The 15,155-nt window shown below is 39.2% G+C and overlaps 1 protein-coding gene across 1 annotated transcript in view; it reads right to left on the reverse strand.

The window, feature by feature from the left end:
• LOC104466387 (transcription factor 12-like) overlaps positions 1-15,155 on the reverse strand; it is a gene marked incomplete at its 3' end in the record, with an annotated part of 118,538 nt that overhangs the window by 66,379 nt on the left and 37,004 nt on the right. Inside the window, exon 3 of the mRNA XM_010079781.1 lies at positions 5,362-5,435. Within this exon, the coding sequence (XP_010078083.1) occupies positions 5,362-5,435 (74 nt within the window). The remainder of the gene's footprint in view (positions 1-5,361; positions 5,436-15,155) is intronic.

The following is a 15,155-nucleotide window of genomic DNA, read 5'->3' on the forward strand; positions in this document are numbered from 1 at the left end:
CCCTGTCAGAACACTATTCATAAACACGATTAGTATAAACATTATTATTTATAAGCCCTAATACAAGGTTTTCTCAAGGCTGCAGTGGTTCTCAGCCTTCAATGTTGGTTCAAAACACTAAGAATATTTTAGCTTTTAATAAGACATAACCAGAGACTCCTAAAATCAACTGCTATGAGATATGAGAGAAGAATCTTTTGTGAATCAATTATTGATCAAAAGACTTAAATACACAAACAAACACCCCACCCCAAGCACAGGAATATATGTCCAGTTTCCACGGTGAAAAGAAGTTAATGTGTTTTCCCCGCTTCCCCAAAAAACTGTACTTGGATTAACGTTCTTCAACAATTCCATGAATATATCAAAAAGAGTGTACAAAGACATAGTAAAGTTTGCTCATCACAAAAAATATTTTAAAACAATCCTAACTAAATGTTAGTGCAGAGTAGCAAAGCAAGTTCTCTATGAAATTGGCAATAAAACAGCAGATAAAAATTTGATGTGAATAAACACAAAAGAAACGTTAAAAAATAACTCAATGTCATAACAACGTGGTAACTACTGTACAAGGTAAGGAAATATAGCTTATGATTTTCCTACATGGTTTTAGACAAGTATCACTTCAGAGCACAGTGACAGTCAAAAAATGCAAGACTTAGTAACGAGTAAGAGAGGAACAGAAAATGAAAGTACCATTATGTCATGCAGAAACTGATGGTACGTCACGCAGAAATTGATGGTATACCCTTATCTTGACTAGTGCATGCAGCCGTCATCACCCTAACTCTTAAGGTACACACAAGTAGCAGAAAGATTCGGAGAATGGCACCAAGAACTAACCACAGCTTAGGATAAGTTACTATGCAAGCAGAGATCATGATTCTTCAATTTGGTGGAGGAGAGACATACAAGTGGCATGTAAAACAAAGATGCTCGTGAGGAAAAAAAAAAAATTAAGTACAACCAGTCACTACTATTCAGAACACAGGAATATAATGAAATCAGGTAAATAACAGGTCAGCATACTTAAGACAAAAACAACAGTATTTTTTGTCACAAAACACTTGTGATTACAGTTTTGGCAATAATTAAAGTCAGAAAGATTCACAACTCGCAGAGAACAAGTCCACCAATAGCTACAAGGTTGGCTCTGTCCAGGAAAGCTCCTAAGCCCCTAAGTGCTGGGCTTTGCTGGGACACTACAACAGTCAAGGTGGCGAAGTATTTGCCCTATACTTACTCTCTTTCCTTCAGCATTGCTGCTGGACAGCATCAGACCATACTGACCTGAGCAGACCTTCTGCAAGAGCTGGGAAAGGACGGGAAAGGAAGATCTCCTTTAGCCAGTCTTCCACCATCTTATTTAATTAGCCCTTAACAGGTATGTACTTCACTATCACCAAATTCCAATTCTATTTAATTGAAAACTGCTTATCTTTATGTGCCTTTGGAAATTACAGCCAATACTGGGCCAACAATTTCAATTCTTTAATTTGGTCACTCTATTGTGACCTTTAAAGGAAAACTCCAGTAGTAGGCTGCATAGAGAATTAAAAAAAAAAAAAACACCACACACACAAAAACCAAAAACCACACACAAGACAACAAGAATAAGTGGTACCTCTTGAGGTTTCAACTTTTCCATGTCTGTGGAGAGGTCTGAGCTCTTTCCATGAAGACTGCCATTTTCCTGTAAACAGACAAGTAGTAAGAAAAATCAGGACAAGAATAACATTCTGTATTGAAATTATGGGAAAAAACACTGGATTTTGAAGTTAAAGTTGAACACATAAGACAATCATAACTTATTTAAACTCCGTATGTTTGTTAATCACCACAAGGAATAACCCAGGAATGTAAAAGGCTAGGTGTATCATTTGTCCTACCTCCTGAGAAACTCTGATCTACATTCTTACAATACAGACCCACACACTCAGCTTAGCTCTTCCTCAAAGTCATCTGATCTGGCAGCATAGGAAGCAGTATCAGAACTTTATGTGTCTCATTAGCTGAAAGAAAACCGAAAAATAAAGACTGTACACCTTACCCAAAATTTATGCATGCAAGCTTGCTTTAGACTGGCAAATGAAGGCCAGTGCCTTTTCAGTAATTCCAACGCAGAAGAGAACTTCCTTCATTCTACTTTTTTGCAGAAGAACATGGCAATGGGATGAACTAACTTGTGCTTCTTAACCATTACCAATTCTATATAAAGACCGTATATATTTCTAGTGTTCCTCATTTTTGGGTGGAAAGCCCAGGAATTGAGTTTTTCTGTAAAAGGAATTCAGTTTTCTTTAAAAGGAAACTGTTGTCATCTAAATGACATCCCAGGCAACCATTCTTTATTGCTTCATGCAGGGCCTCTACAGAGAGCTGGGTTTTTTCCCCCCTCCCCCTGTCAAATTTTTAGATGCATTGAAGGCCTGGGCAAAGATGTGTGTTCATCAGCCAAACCCTCCAAGTTCTTTGGATAGCCACTTGACACGGATTCTCTACAACACCTATCCCCACCCTGTGGGACAGGCCTTCCTTATTCCTCAGTGCATGAAGATGACACACTACAGAAAACCGAGGAGAAGCACGGGATTGGTAATCTTTCAAAGCCTGGCACCGGAGGGTGACCCCTCCTAAGACAACCCAACCACCCTGGGCTCTCCGGAAGATCTAAACCTACCAGCATCCACTCCCCAGCCAGTGATCCTGCCAGGAACTGCTGCTGTACCAACGCTCCAGGACTGGGGAGCCAACAGCCCGCAGCCAAGCTGACCCCACGGAGGAACTGCACGGACAGTCCAATGTCACAGTCCGTGCCGAGACCTGCTCTTAACTGTATGTCATTTAGCAGGTTTTCCAAAAAGAACGCAAGTATAAGAAGACATTTGTAAAAATATTCAACTTACACTCACCTTCCACTAGAATTTAGGACTATTGGGGGGTTTTCTCCCCCCCATGTGATTTCTGCTACCTTTAGACATAAATAAATAAACAAACAAACAAACAAACAAATAAATCCCCTATTTAAGTGAAGAAAACTTTACCACCTCAACACTACTGGAATAAATTTATTAAAAAAAAAAAAAGGCAAAACATACAAAACATTGTCTTGGGAGACAGAGAGAAGTGAACCTGATTATTTCATTTTTAGTTTATAAGTCAAGAAAGTTTGTATGCAAGTATTCAGCCTTCTCCTGTTCTAAATTTTACACTCATGCACACACAACCATACTACAAAATCATTAAATTCAGCCATAAACACAAGTAGGGAACTAGATCTCCATGTCAGAAGTTTCAAAGTCTCTAACTTTCCAAAAAAATCAGACAGCATTAACTGACAATTCTCTAAAATTAAACATACATCATAATGTATTTATCTTGAAATAAGAAAAACCTATTAAAACAGTATGCTCCAGTTCAAACAAAAATGAACATATTTCCTTTAAAAAAAAAACAAACCCCACAACAAAAAAGTACCATCACAAGCTGTAAATAACTGGTGCTTCACAATGGACTGTCAGTATCATCTCAAATTACTAGCATGCAAGAGAAAAATCCTCTGCACTTAGCCAGCAGAGGAAGAAATACTTCAATAACATTCTGGGGACAGATTCCATCAACTCTTAACAATATATTCAGTTTGTCTGGAGTCCAACTGGCTTTAGCTGAAACTGTCCTAACATAAATTATGATTCAGCAAGAATTGTTCTCTGGGAGGATAAATGTCTTTATGTCTGTCGTTTTTTTTTTTTTTATATAAACTGTTTTAAGACCAGGTTACAATTGCTGGGGGGAGAAAGACACTTGACGTGTAAGAGTTTAACATCTCTCTTTTTCCTAAAGCCTTCCACTGGGCTCAAGACAAACCTACACTTACATTTGCTGCTCTTTATGATACACCCAAAGAGCACCAACCTCTGCCTATGATTCTGATATACCTGTGTTAGAGCACTAACATCTGTCTTTGTTATCAACTTTAGCGTATAAAGGTATAATTTGTGAGGGGTCCAGTTTTTAAACTTCCTAGTCATGATCTTCAGTAATAGTAAAAAAACCCAACCAAACAAAAAAAACACAAAAAACCCAAACAAAAACCCCAACAACAAACAAAACAACATCACACAAACAAAAAACCCAAATAACAAACAACCCAACAACATTACATTATTGGAATGTTACTTGGCTGATCCTCTAACATAAAGAAATATGTGATTAATATAGCCACATAGGCAATGAATCACAAGCTCAAATTCCAGTCAGGTCAGCTTAACTCATGATTGATTAAAATTGATCAGTAACATCATAAATGAGTGTCAAAACACCAAACACAATCAGAATACAAGTTACTTAAAGCTGCATAATTGGATTCCATTTCAAATGTAGAAAAGGCATCTAAAGGCTGGGCTTCATGCCTCCAACTCTGCAGGATGTTTTAAAAGAATGTCTCATTCCTATGTCGCACAGAAATACTTCCACAACCCATAGAGTTATTCTATCTTTTTATTATAATTTATTTACCAAAGATCAATACAAAAATTAGGACATCGTGATAAAGCCTTCCAGTGTTCTCTTCCGAAGTCAGACAGCAGTTTTAACAATATCCAGTGAGCTGGACAAGACCCTGCAGCCTACCCACTTAATTCCCCAGCCAGAGAAAGCTGCCAAGGTGCAAGAGCTAACACAGCTCTCTGGTTCAAGGGTACTGAAATCAGAACAGATTATTTAGACTAGGCCCATCAGTTATGCTGTGTACTTCTAGTAATTAATTCATTAGGTACTTAGCTCATTGGCTTTTGAGGGAGTAGATATTCATAAAAAGAAAACTGAGTAGATGAAAGTGAATGGGATTTATGAAGGGGAAAGCTTGCTTTTGACCATCGAGTTGGGTTTTAAAGAGGCAATGTTGTTTTAGGATATTAGATACCATCAAAAAACCTTGAGCTCAGTAAGCAGGATGGATGAAGCTGCAACAGGAACAGGAGGACGGATTTAAAAAGAGAAGCCTCCCTCCAGCATCATGACACAGCACATACTATAGCTGGCTAATGTTAATGGAGAGGCAAGCGTAACCAATAAATCTGTTCCTGAATAAGTAACATGACTTCTGTTTTCATTTTCTGACCATAATTCAAGTATACAGTTATGTATGGTTTATTTTCATATATTGTTAACCTATATATATTTTTAGCCTTAGAAATCTGAACCACTATTGCAGCATATCAAAGTCATTAAAGGCTCTAAAAGACCCTAATCTGTGTATTTGAAGGAGCCTACCCTTCAAAAATATTGCCAAATCATCTGCTGATTTTCACTGTACATTCCCATAAACTTTCACTTTGAATTATAATGTGGGAACCTTACCCTTGAGGATTCATACGAAGGACTTGGCTGACCGCTTGTTCCCCAGGATGTGGCACCTGTTCGCTCATCCATACCTAGCAATAAAAAGAAAAATACAGACCTATAAGAAGAGACAGAAAAAGCATAATGTTCTCTGAATCGACCTGAAAGCAAAATCATCTGCTTCCATACACTTCAAGCAAATTCATCCACTTCCATATACTTAAAGCAGTATTTCTAAAAAACTTAAACAGTTTGCTTGTTAATGAAGCTGGCTACAAAACAACCTACTCATTTGGACACCTGCAGCTCCTGAAAGCAGGAGTGTAAAAAGTCAAAGAGATTTGCCAGCCTGCAGTGTCTGCCCTATGCAATCCATGAGAAATTAGCATGAGTAGCAAAACAAGCACAACAATGTTAGCCTGGATTTTTGCACAGCCTGATTTATCCTGCATCTTAAGCACCGAATATTGCAGCACATACTGTGAAACATATACTTGTTATCTACTCTTTGCTCTCATGTCTTGCTTAAGTATTATAAAATGTGTGAAATCATTTCCCCTACTTGGTCTTTACACGACACGCGAGATATTTTAGCATATGGGGGAAAAAGCTGGACAGACTAGTTACACTTCAAAGGCTTAAAAAAAAACCCCAAACCCAAACCACACAGACTCATGGTGTCTGCCCTACTAAAACAGGAATCTTTCTAAACTCTGTAACGGTTCTTTTAGAATCAGTTCCCTTTATGCAAATCCAGGTTACAACTCAAAAGAGAAAGGGGAAGGGAAAAATAGAGAGATCTTTAAACTCAGTATCAGAATATATATCCCAGGTATTACCTAGCCAACAATATTGTTGCCAACACTTTCTCCAATTACTTTCTATTCAAACTTAATTGGTCAAACCAAGTAACCACATTCCAAAACAACTAACTGCTGAAGTATCTGAATTCCTGTAGCCAATTCATTCATCTAGGACAACGTTACTAGGTTCCTGATTATCTGTATCACAAGATTATTTTTTTTTTTAACAGTGGAACATTTCCATCCCTAAAGTGCAGGCTTCCATGCACTTCAGCCTACAAAACACAACTCATTAGTTCCCTGTCACCCAACCTTCTCTCATAAAGAGTTTGATACAGAGCATAAATTCTTTATGTGATGTATAGCATAAACTATTTATGAAGCTCTACCATGTCAAAATTTATAAATAAGAACTAAGTGTCACAATTTATAAATAAGAGCTGAGTGTAAGTTAGTCCACACAATGATGCCTAAACCCTACCTTTATATTCCAACTCTCAAATGCTAATGCACATATCTCAGACTGGCCACGCTACAAAATGAAATGGAAGGAAAGACTGTAACTAACTGCCTACGGAGTAATAGTATTCTAATCATTATCTCCTTAAGAAATGTGTTTCATGAAGCTACAGAAGACTGTTTAGACAAAGACAGCCTGCAGAAGGCATGTTAAACTGAAAGTACAGTACAATCACCTAGATAAAAACTATAGACACCTTCTGTGTACTTCAGGAAAGGTCCTCAAGGCTGGAGAACGCTCTTTGAAAATGCAAAACCGCCACGACATTGAGCCAGCAGTTTGTGGAAGTTTGCTGCATTTTGCAGCTGACAGCATTGTTGTTGTTTCATTGTAACTGGTCCAGGAGCTGAGTAAAAAGTCGTGGCTGGCACTGACAAAAGCAAAAGTAATCTTTTGGCACAACTGGCTCTTTTCTGCCAGAGACAACAGCGCTAGTAATTCAGTGATCATCATAACAAGTCTTCCATCACTTTAGTTTCACGAGTGATGAAGGGCTGGGGAGGAGGTGGGGGAAGAAAAATACCGTACTGCAATGCAAAGTCTTTGGGAAAGTTTAAGACACAGTACATTATATAAACCCATTGAGGACATATATCAGTAGATAATGGTTATGCATAGTGTTTAGATACATGACTCCTAATCAGTAAAACACGTTACTCATTTAAAAATTTGAGACAGTGGGACGTAAGGACTTATGTTAAGGTTCTGCTAAATCAGCACATGTATAATGAAAACTTTTCCTATTTTAATTCTACCATTTGAATTATGCAAATAAATTGTTTAGAGAAACTGTTCCAAAACAAAATGTAATATTTTAACATGGGGAGGAAAACTAATTTCTAATTAGTTCCCAGAATTCTGTCCTCTAAAAAAGCCCCGTACAGTTAGCTAGAGCAGTCAGGAGTATCAATATGCTTCCTTTTTTCTGCCAGGTGTCTTTTTCCTCCTTTTCATGCAGCATTTTTTCTTTTCTTACAAGCCCCAAACTGGTTTGCATCTAGACCTACCCTTTAATCAGAATTTGCACACGAGGCACATGCATTCACACTCTAGAAGCTCCTTGAAAGCTACACAGAAGAATTTCATACGCTGCATACAAAGCACCAGCACTCTGACTTACTGTTGCTTGACATCTGCACTTGGAATGACACCCCTGCTGCCCTCAGTCCCCACCAACACAGCACAGGGCAAACGAGCCAAGAACTGGCTAGCCAACAACACTCAGCCAGGAAATCAGATACACGTCTACCACAGTGCTCAAGGAATCTGCTCTGCACGTACACTGATGTTTTTTCCACCCATGACAGATGAAAAACAACTAAATGCGGCAAGAGAAAGACCTAGACCAACTCTAGCAGGCTGGGCACAACAACACATCCTTTAATACAACCAAAGGTAGCTCTACATGAATGAGCCAGGAGCGTAAGACACACCTTCCAGACGGGAGGAGCGCCTGAAGTGGGGAACACACAGTAAGAAAGGGCACAGAAGTCATCTATGGTAATGAATTCAATAATGTCTCAAAGCAAAAGGGTAATCAAAAAGGTTCAAGCATCTTCCTGGGAAATGCAAAACTGAATGGAGGAACTAGGGGAATCATCACCTTCGCGTAACCCCTTCCTCAAGGAAACAGGGTGTCCAATTCCAGTATCCACTAATTCATCATGGGTGCTAAAGGGCACAGGAAAGCTGCGACAGTTAGCAGAGCACTGAAAAACATGCTGCCCAGGGAAAGACTGCAGTACCTCAACCTGTTTAAGCAATGCAAAGAAAGGGGGAAATTCAAGAATTGCGTATTATAAAGGTTTAATAGCACAGATACATGCAGTCAGTTGTACTCCCACTTCCTTCCTAGGCTTTGAGAATGGAAAGTAACTGAAATAACTCAGGAGTTGATTCCATAGTTCTCAATCAAAATCAGCCACTTCTATAGCTGATACACCACAGATGAACTAAGGAGGAATTTGGTAAGTTTAATCTTTGTTAGAGTGGACTCAGCTGGCAGCCTGTGGCTGGTCTGGCTCACACAGCACCTCCACCGCACTCCCGACCCCTGTCCCAGGGAGGACCGGCAGGACGCGGCCCCTGCCCTCGGCCAGCCGCGCAGACAGAGCACAGCCCAAATCCGGGACCCTGGCCAGGCTGCAGGAAAGGCGGAGTGTTCCTCGCTCACCTCGGGAAGATCGGGCCAAGCAGTCACGAGGACACTTTCTGGCTTTATGCACCGAATTCTAAAAAGGCTTTGCTTAATGTCACTTTTAAGATGGCCCTGTGAGTATTTCAAGCTCTGAAGAAACCTGTTGCCTGATTATTTCAACATATATATTCACTCTGAAGAAACAGGTCCAAACATTCTACTAATAAAAAAAATAATTGGATCTTACAATCAAACTGAAATTAAAGTTGTTGTTCTTGCTGGTATAAGACAAAGACGATCATATTTAAAACTTATTACAAGAGGCACAGGCTCCAATATTCGTGTAAACAAGATCATATACTTTATAGGGTTACCATCTGCTATGATGCTGATCAAATAAATGATTTGACCAAAAAAAATCACATTGTAGATTGTTATACTAGGTACTCAAGGTATGAGTTTCTATCTTTTATAGCTTCTTTATCCAATTTTGTTTCAGAGTAATGATATTCCTGCAGAAAAGATTCAACAACTGAAATCAATTGCAAAAAAAACCTAGAACACAAACCATAACAGCACTTACTGTATTTTGCATCTTAGACACCCAAACAAATCAATCTACCATTAGACCCTATATTGCAAATGTCTGTTGTGAGGTATGATACAAATTACTACCTAAAATTATGTTTTAGGTCTAGACTTCCTGGCAAGGAGATGCAAAGAGAAATATTTGATGGAGAAAAACTATCTCAATTAAAAATTTTAATTTCAATAGGCTAAGACTAGTTCTCAACCTCTTCTTGTGGATTCAGCCGGTCGAGGGAGGTGATTCTGCCCCTCTGCTCTGCTCTCATGAGACCCCACCTGGAGCACGGCATCCAGTTCTGGGCCCCGCAACGCAAGAAGGACGTCGAGTTGTTGGAGCAGGTCCAGAGGAGGCCACAAAGATGGTCAGAGGCTGGAGCACCTCCCGTACAAGGACAGGCTGAGAGAGTTGGGGTTGTTCAGCCTGGAGAAGAGAAGGCTCCGGGGAGACCTTAGAGCAGCTTCCAGTGCTGAAAGGGGGCTGCAGGAGAGATGGGGGGGGACTCTTGACCATAGAGTGTAGGGAGAGGACAACGGGTAATGGTTTTAATCTGGAAGAGGGTAGATTTAGATTAGATAGGAGGAAGAAATTATTTACTGTGAGGGCGGTGAGAAGCAGGTTTCCCAGAGAAGCTGTGGATGCCCCATCCCTGGAGGGGTTCAAGGCCAGGCTGGATGAGGCTTTGGGCAACCTGGGATGGAGGAGGGTGTCCCTGCCCATGGCAGGGGGGTTGGAGCTAAATGATCTCTAAGGTCCCTTCCAACCCAAACCATTCTGTGGTTCCAAATAGCAAGTATTTCTCATTTTATGGTAGATTTATTCTTTTAAATAACATAATAAAATCAGTTACACTCTTAACAAAGTACCTGAAATTTGCAAGTCAGATAAACAAGTAAAGACAAGATATAGTTACACACACACACTTATTACGGGGCGAGCAGGCAACACTCAAAACCAAAAGCAGCTTTGACAATACACGTGAAGTTGTGGGCTTAAAATATACAAAGCTAAGGGCATTAATCAAGTTGAGAAGAGAAATGAAACCCAGGCAACCTATCAACAGTCTAACCACTGAAGTGCCATTGGGATAACTTCAGATGCAACACTGTAATTAGGTGAAAGACAAAGCACTTTCATTTCAACCTATACAAATAGAGTACTTTCTCTCCACCCGCCCCCAAAGGAAAGGCAAGGGGAAGTACTTCAAGCATGGAAGGAAAAAAAAAAAAACCACCTTCAAATCTCAATCTATACTGTTTCTTGGAGAATGTACCAACTGCATCACAGCATACGGATTCAAAGTTCCCCCCACCCCTCTGGATCAGAAGAAAGTTCCCTCCCAGTAACAGAGTTGTTTACTAGAGGCACTGGTACCAGTAGCAGAGCAGTATCCCTTTCTGTACCTTTTGCTCCAGAGGAATGGAAGTGCTATGGATCTGTCACAGAAACACTATCTTTAGTCAGAGTCGTCTGGTACAAACTCTGGGCGCTACCACTCCTTCCAGAAACCTCCCCAGATCATTTTATTCAATTGCATGATGCTCCTCACTCACCTCCTTGTATTGCACCACGGAGCCACAGACTGAACACTTAATCCATCGTGTGGTCTACAAGTGAGATTTCTCCTGGGCATAGCTGTTAGTTTCAATACCCTTCCCCACCCGCCCAGTCAGGTTTATCACCCTGAGGATTGAGGTTGTTAACTCCCAGCCTCTCAGAGCAGACATTTAAAAGCACAACAAGCGCTGCACGGTTTTAAGCCGCCCTGAAGAGGCATTGGTGATCTCGATTACTACCCACAGAACACTAGCTGCCATTTGAATGTGTTTCTTTGCAAACATCAGTTTGTAAGATCTGTTTGAAATATCAGCAGTGATTATTAATAGTAAATAAATTAATTTGCATTTTTGAAACATTGCTTATCCTGGAGAATCTCAGAGCATGATCATCTGGCACAGCAAAGAATAAACACCCGCTATGCCAGTCCTTATGGAAATCATTTTAAGAATAGGCAGTAAGACATGCTATAGAAAGTTAATTTCTGTCCCCAGAATAAGCAACCACAATTAAAAATTGAGTAGAACAGAATTACTAAAATGAGAGGAATGTACAGCAATTACACAACTTGCCTGGGCAATAACCAAAACTTAGACCAAAATCAGTGGTAACCTAAAACCTATCAGCAATTGAATCATCTCTTTACGAAAAGCTTTTTAAAACCTATACTTCCATACAGAAAATGATTTGCAAAAACAGTATTTTCTCAAGTCGGAACACAACTTTGAGGTGTATACTTGAACTTTTTTCAATACAAAATACTTACATTGTATAAAGTCAGAAGAAAACAGAAAAAAATAATGCTGGTTAAGTAAAACTGATTAAAAGCTTCCATTTGCTTTAACAGTGTCTATTAACATCAAAAGTCAGCACCGGTAATACAGTTTCCGTATGACTATCAAGTATGTTTTAGATTTGTATCCACTTATTACCTAAATACAATTTGCTATTAGGAAAAAAAAAAAAAAAAAAAAAAAAAAGGAATTACTACTTTCAACTTAATTTTGCAAACAATCCTATTCATTTCTTTTCATAAGGCCCATGTATTTCTCAAGAAGAACATCATCAGGTTATTAATTCCTGGAATAGCACGGCTCTCACAGAAATGTCAGAAGTTACTTGCTTCTCTCTCCTCAGTCTCTGCTTCCTAGACTCCAAATCAGCAAACACACCAAGTGACCTGGCGTGACCTAGACACTTTCAATTCAATACAACCTGCTCAAAATAAAATTGGAACTGGCGTTTCCCACCAAAATTGTACTAAACCAGGAAACTGCACATTGCTACACCCATCTTGCCAGAAAAAGTACATCAGGCACAGTTCAAAGAGGAGAGCATATTTACAATATTGCTCTATGCAATACATTTGTTATTTGTGTATGTTTATTCAGACAGGTCAAGCGTAAGCTAATGACAGAAACTATATAAATTAGCATTTAAACTGATTTTAAAAAAAGGAACCTCCTTACAAATAAATCCACAGAGGTGCGTAGAGCACTACACAGCAAAGCTATTCTTTGCCCCTGAAAAAAATATTTCCTGTTATTAATACAAGTTTTAATATTACTCTTCCATCCAATTTAAGGCTAAAATTCTAAAAGAAAAATTAAAACGCTAATCTTTACCGATTATATCCCGTATAAAAATAATACTTGCATGTGTGCATAGGGTATGTTTTGAAACCTCCCTGGTTACAAATGTGAATAAAGCAAACCAGCTCAGAGACCCAGCCTTTATCAGGGATACAACCCAGGGCTTTTATTCACATGCACACACACACACAGTTAAACTGCTGTTAAATTGCATCATGCTGCTTATTCTCCTCTGTACTGAACCATGAAGTATCAGATGGAACAGCTCTAACAAGCAAGTCTCAGCCCTACAATATTAGCTATAGTAATCCATTCTACTGGCAAATTTCCCTGTGGTTGCTCCAGTTATGACTCAAGAGCTGTATATAACCACACACTTTAAAAAATATATGTATTTATATATACACTAACTCAAAGCCAGCGTCACAAGACTGCACGCACCAGGCCAAAAATATTCAAATACAGCCTCACAGTCAACAGCTACTGTTACCAACTGTATTAAACCGGTACCGAAACCTGCCCATTCCGGTACCAGAGCACAATACAACCCGAGTTACACAGTGTGTAACCGAGGCGCTAACTCTCACGAGCACGGAAAGCACTGCCAGTGTGACAGCTTTTCTAACAACGTGTCTAAAAATGTTAAAAAGTGCTCCCAGTCATTTACTGTATCACAAGCCGTCCAGAAAACTTTGACCCTCTTGAGAACAAACTCCAAGATCAACCTGAGGTCAGTACCCTTGCGGAGGGTTGATGATTGTCATGCATCTCTACATACATACAATTAAAATTATCCAATTGCAACAAATTAAAAGTACTTTGTTGATATTTAAAGATGATGAATGCATTAATTAGCACTCAAATCTTTTAAGGAAAAGGAAACCCTCTGACATACCAAGCAGTTTAAGAGCAGAGGGGAACCAAAAAAAAAAAAAAAAAAAGGAGATGAAAAAAATGCACTTGTGAGAAATATATTTTGAATTTCTGAATTCACACAGGTAAACCTGAGAAGAAATAAAGTATCAAACAAAAACCTTGCATCTTAGTGAACCAGGATTTTGAGCTTTAGGGAAAATGGCAAGTACAGTATACAGTATAGCCAAGGAAACACCAATGTAATTCCACATTTACACTTCTATGATGGGAAACAAATTTACAGATATGCAGTCCAGATCACAGAAGTCTCAGTCTGTTCTTCAGAAGATGTAGACCAAGCCGTTTCCTAAAAAGTATGGGGAAGAAAACCTATACTTTGCTAAGGTACATAGTATGACTGTGTCAGATTTTTGGCTACCCTATACGACTGAAATCTGAAGTCTGTCTATTAACAGCAGCATGGCATCTCATATTAAAAGAGCAATACACTAACATCTCACATTTTTCATAAAACAAAGCAAGCAAAACACAAAGAACTCTGAATGCTTTTCAGGTTTACCACTAGGCAGGTATATCTTTAAAAAGATTTCTAATGATTGCTTGTTCTGAAGAGCACATCTAACAGACTCACCCCCAGGTGAGTAACTCTCGTTACTGAACAAAACAGAAGTTACATCAGGGGCTGTGTGAACATGAGTTCTTCATGAGAGAATTCTGGCTCTTTCCATTCAGCTGGGGAAAAGTGTCTATATATTAACATGTCAGCATTAAACATCTTTTAACTCTAAAAACAAAATTTATCTGTTCAGTATTTAAACAGGGAAGAATGCTTAACGGATAATGCAAGCATTGCACATCTACTCATCTAAGCCAGAGATGTGGCAGGCTGGCTCCAAGTTACATGTGAAAAAACAAGAGAATAAATACAGCAAATGTTGACTTGGGTAATTATTACAACCTGGCTCACTTATCTCCCTCTTCTTTTGCCAAAAATCATGAAGAAACCCTCCATACTTCTCCATTTTCATCCAAGAAAGAAGCTTTTGCAAGGTTAGGGCTCACCCTTTGCCCTGCAGCACAATGAGGTGCCCTGCTGGTTTGACCAAGGGCAAGACAGCACCTATTCCCTCAGAAGAACAACTGCCTACAGCAAAATGTGTTTGCTTCTATTATTTTAGGCATGGAGAAAAAAACATGTTTAAAGTAAGCTATTAAAAACCTTCAAGAAGCACCTCTACCTGCATTTACACAGTTGAGAATTTGAGCTGAGGGAAGCTAGCATTAGCCTCCAGTATCAAGGATTACTTTTTCCAGTACACATTTTGTACTAAGTAGTTCTTCCCCTCCACAAGCTAGATGGAATGCAGTAAAGCTCTTGCCAGATGTCCTTCTTTTGCAGAGGTCCAAAACCAACAGTTCTCAATAACTCCATTACTTCCAGAAGTCATAGCCAGAATCCAGTCCAAACAGACAACGGAGACCTGGCACAGCCTGTGCTGCCAGCGGGGCCCTCAGACACCTTAAAAAAACCCAACAAACCCAAACAAACAAAAAACCCAAGAAACTTTTCTTCCCTCAACATCCAGACATTTCTTCCGACCACTTCTTTGACAAAGAATTCATTGGTATTTTTGAGCCTTGTTCTCAAAGTAAGAAAACGTGACCTTCTCTGTCAAAGGAGAGAAATCTGTCTTTAAATTTCACAGATATCATTATATCTGCCCAAATATTTTCTGAATCA

Source organism: Pterocles gutturalis, unplaced genomic scaffold, assembly GCF_000699245.1.
Source record: "Pterocles gutturalis isolate BGI_N339 unplaced genomic scaffold, ASM69924v1 scaffold23629, whole genome shotgun sequence".
NCBI classification, from domain to species: Eukaryota; Metazoa; Chordata; class Aves; order Pterocliformes; family Pteroclidae; genus Pterocles; species Pterocles gutturalis.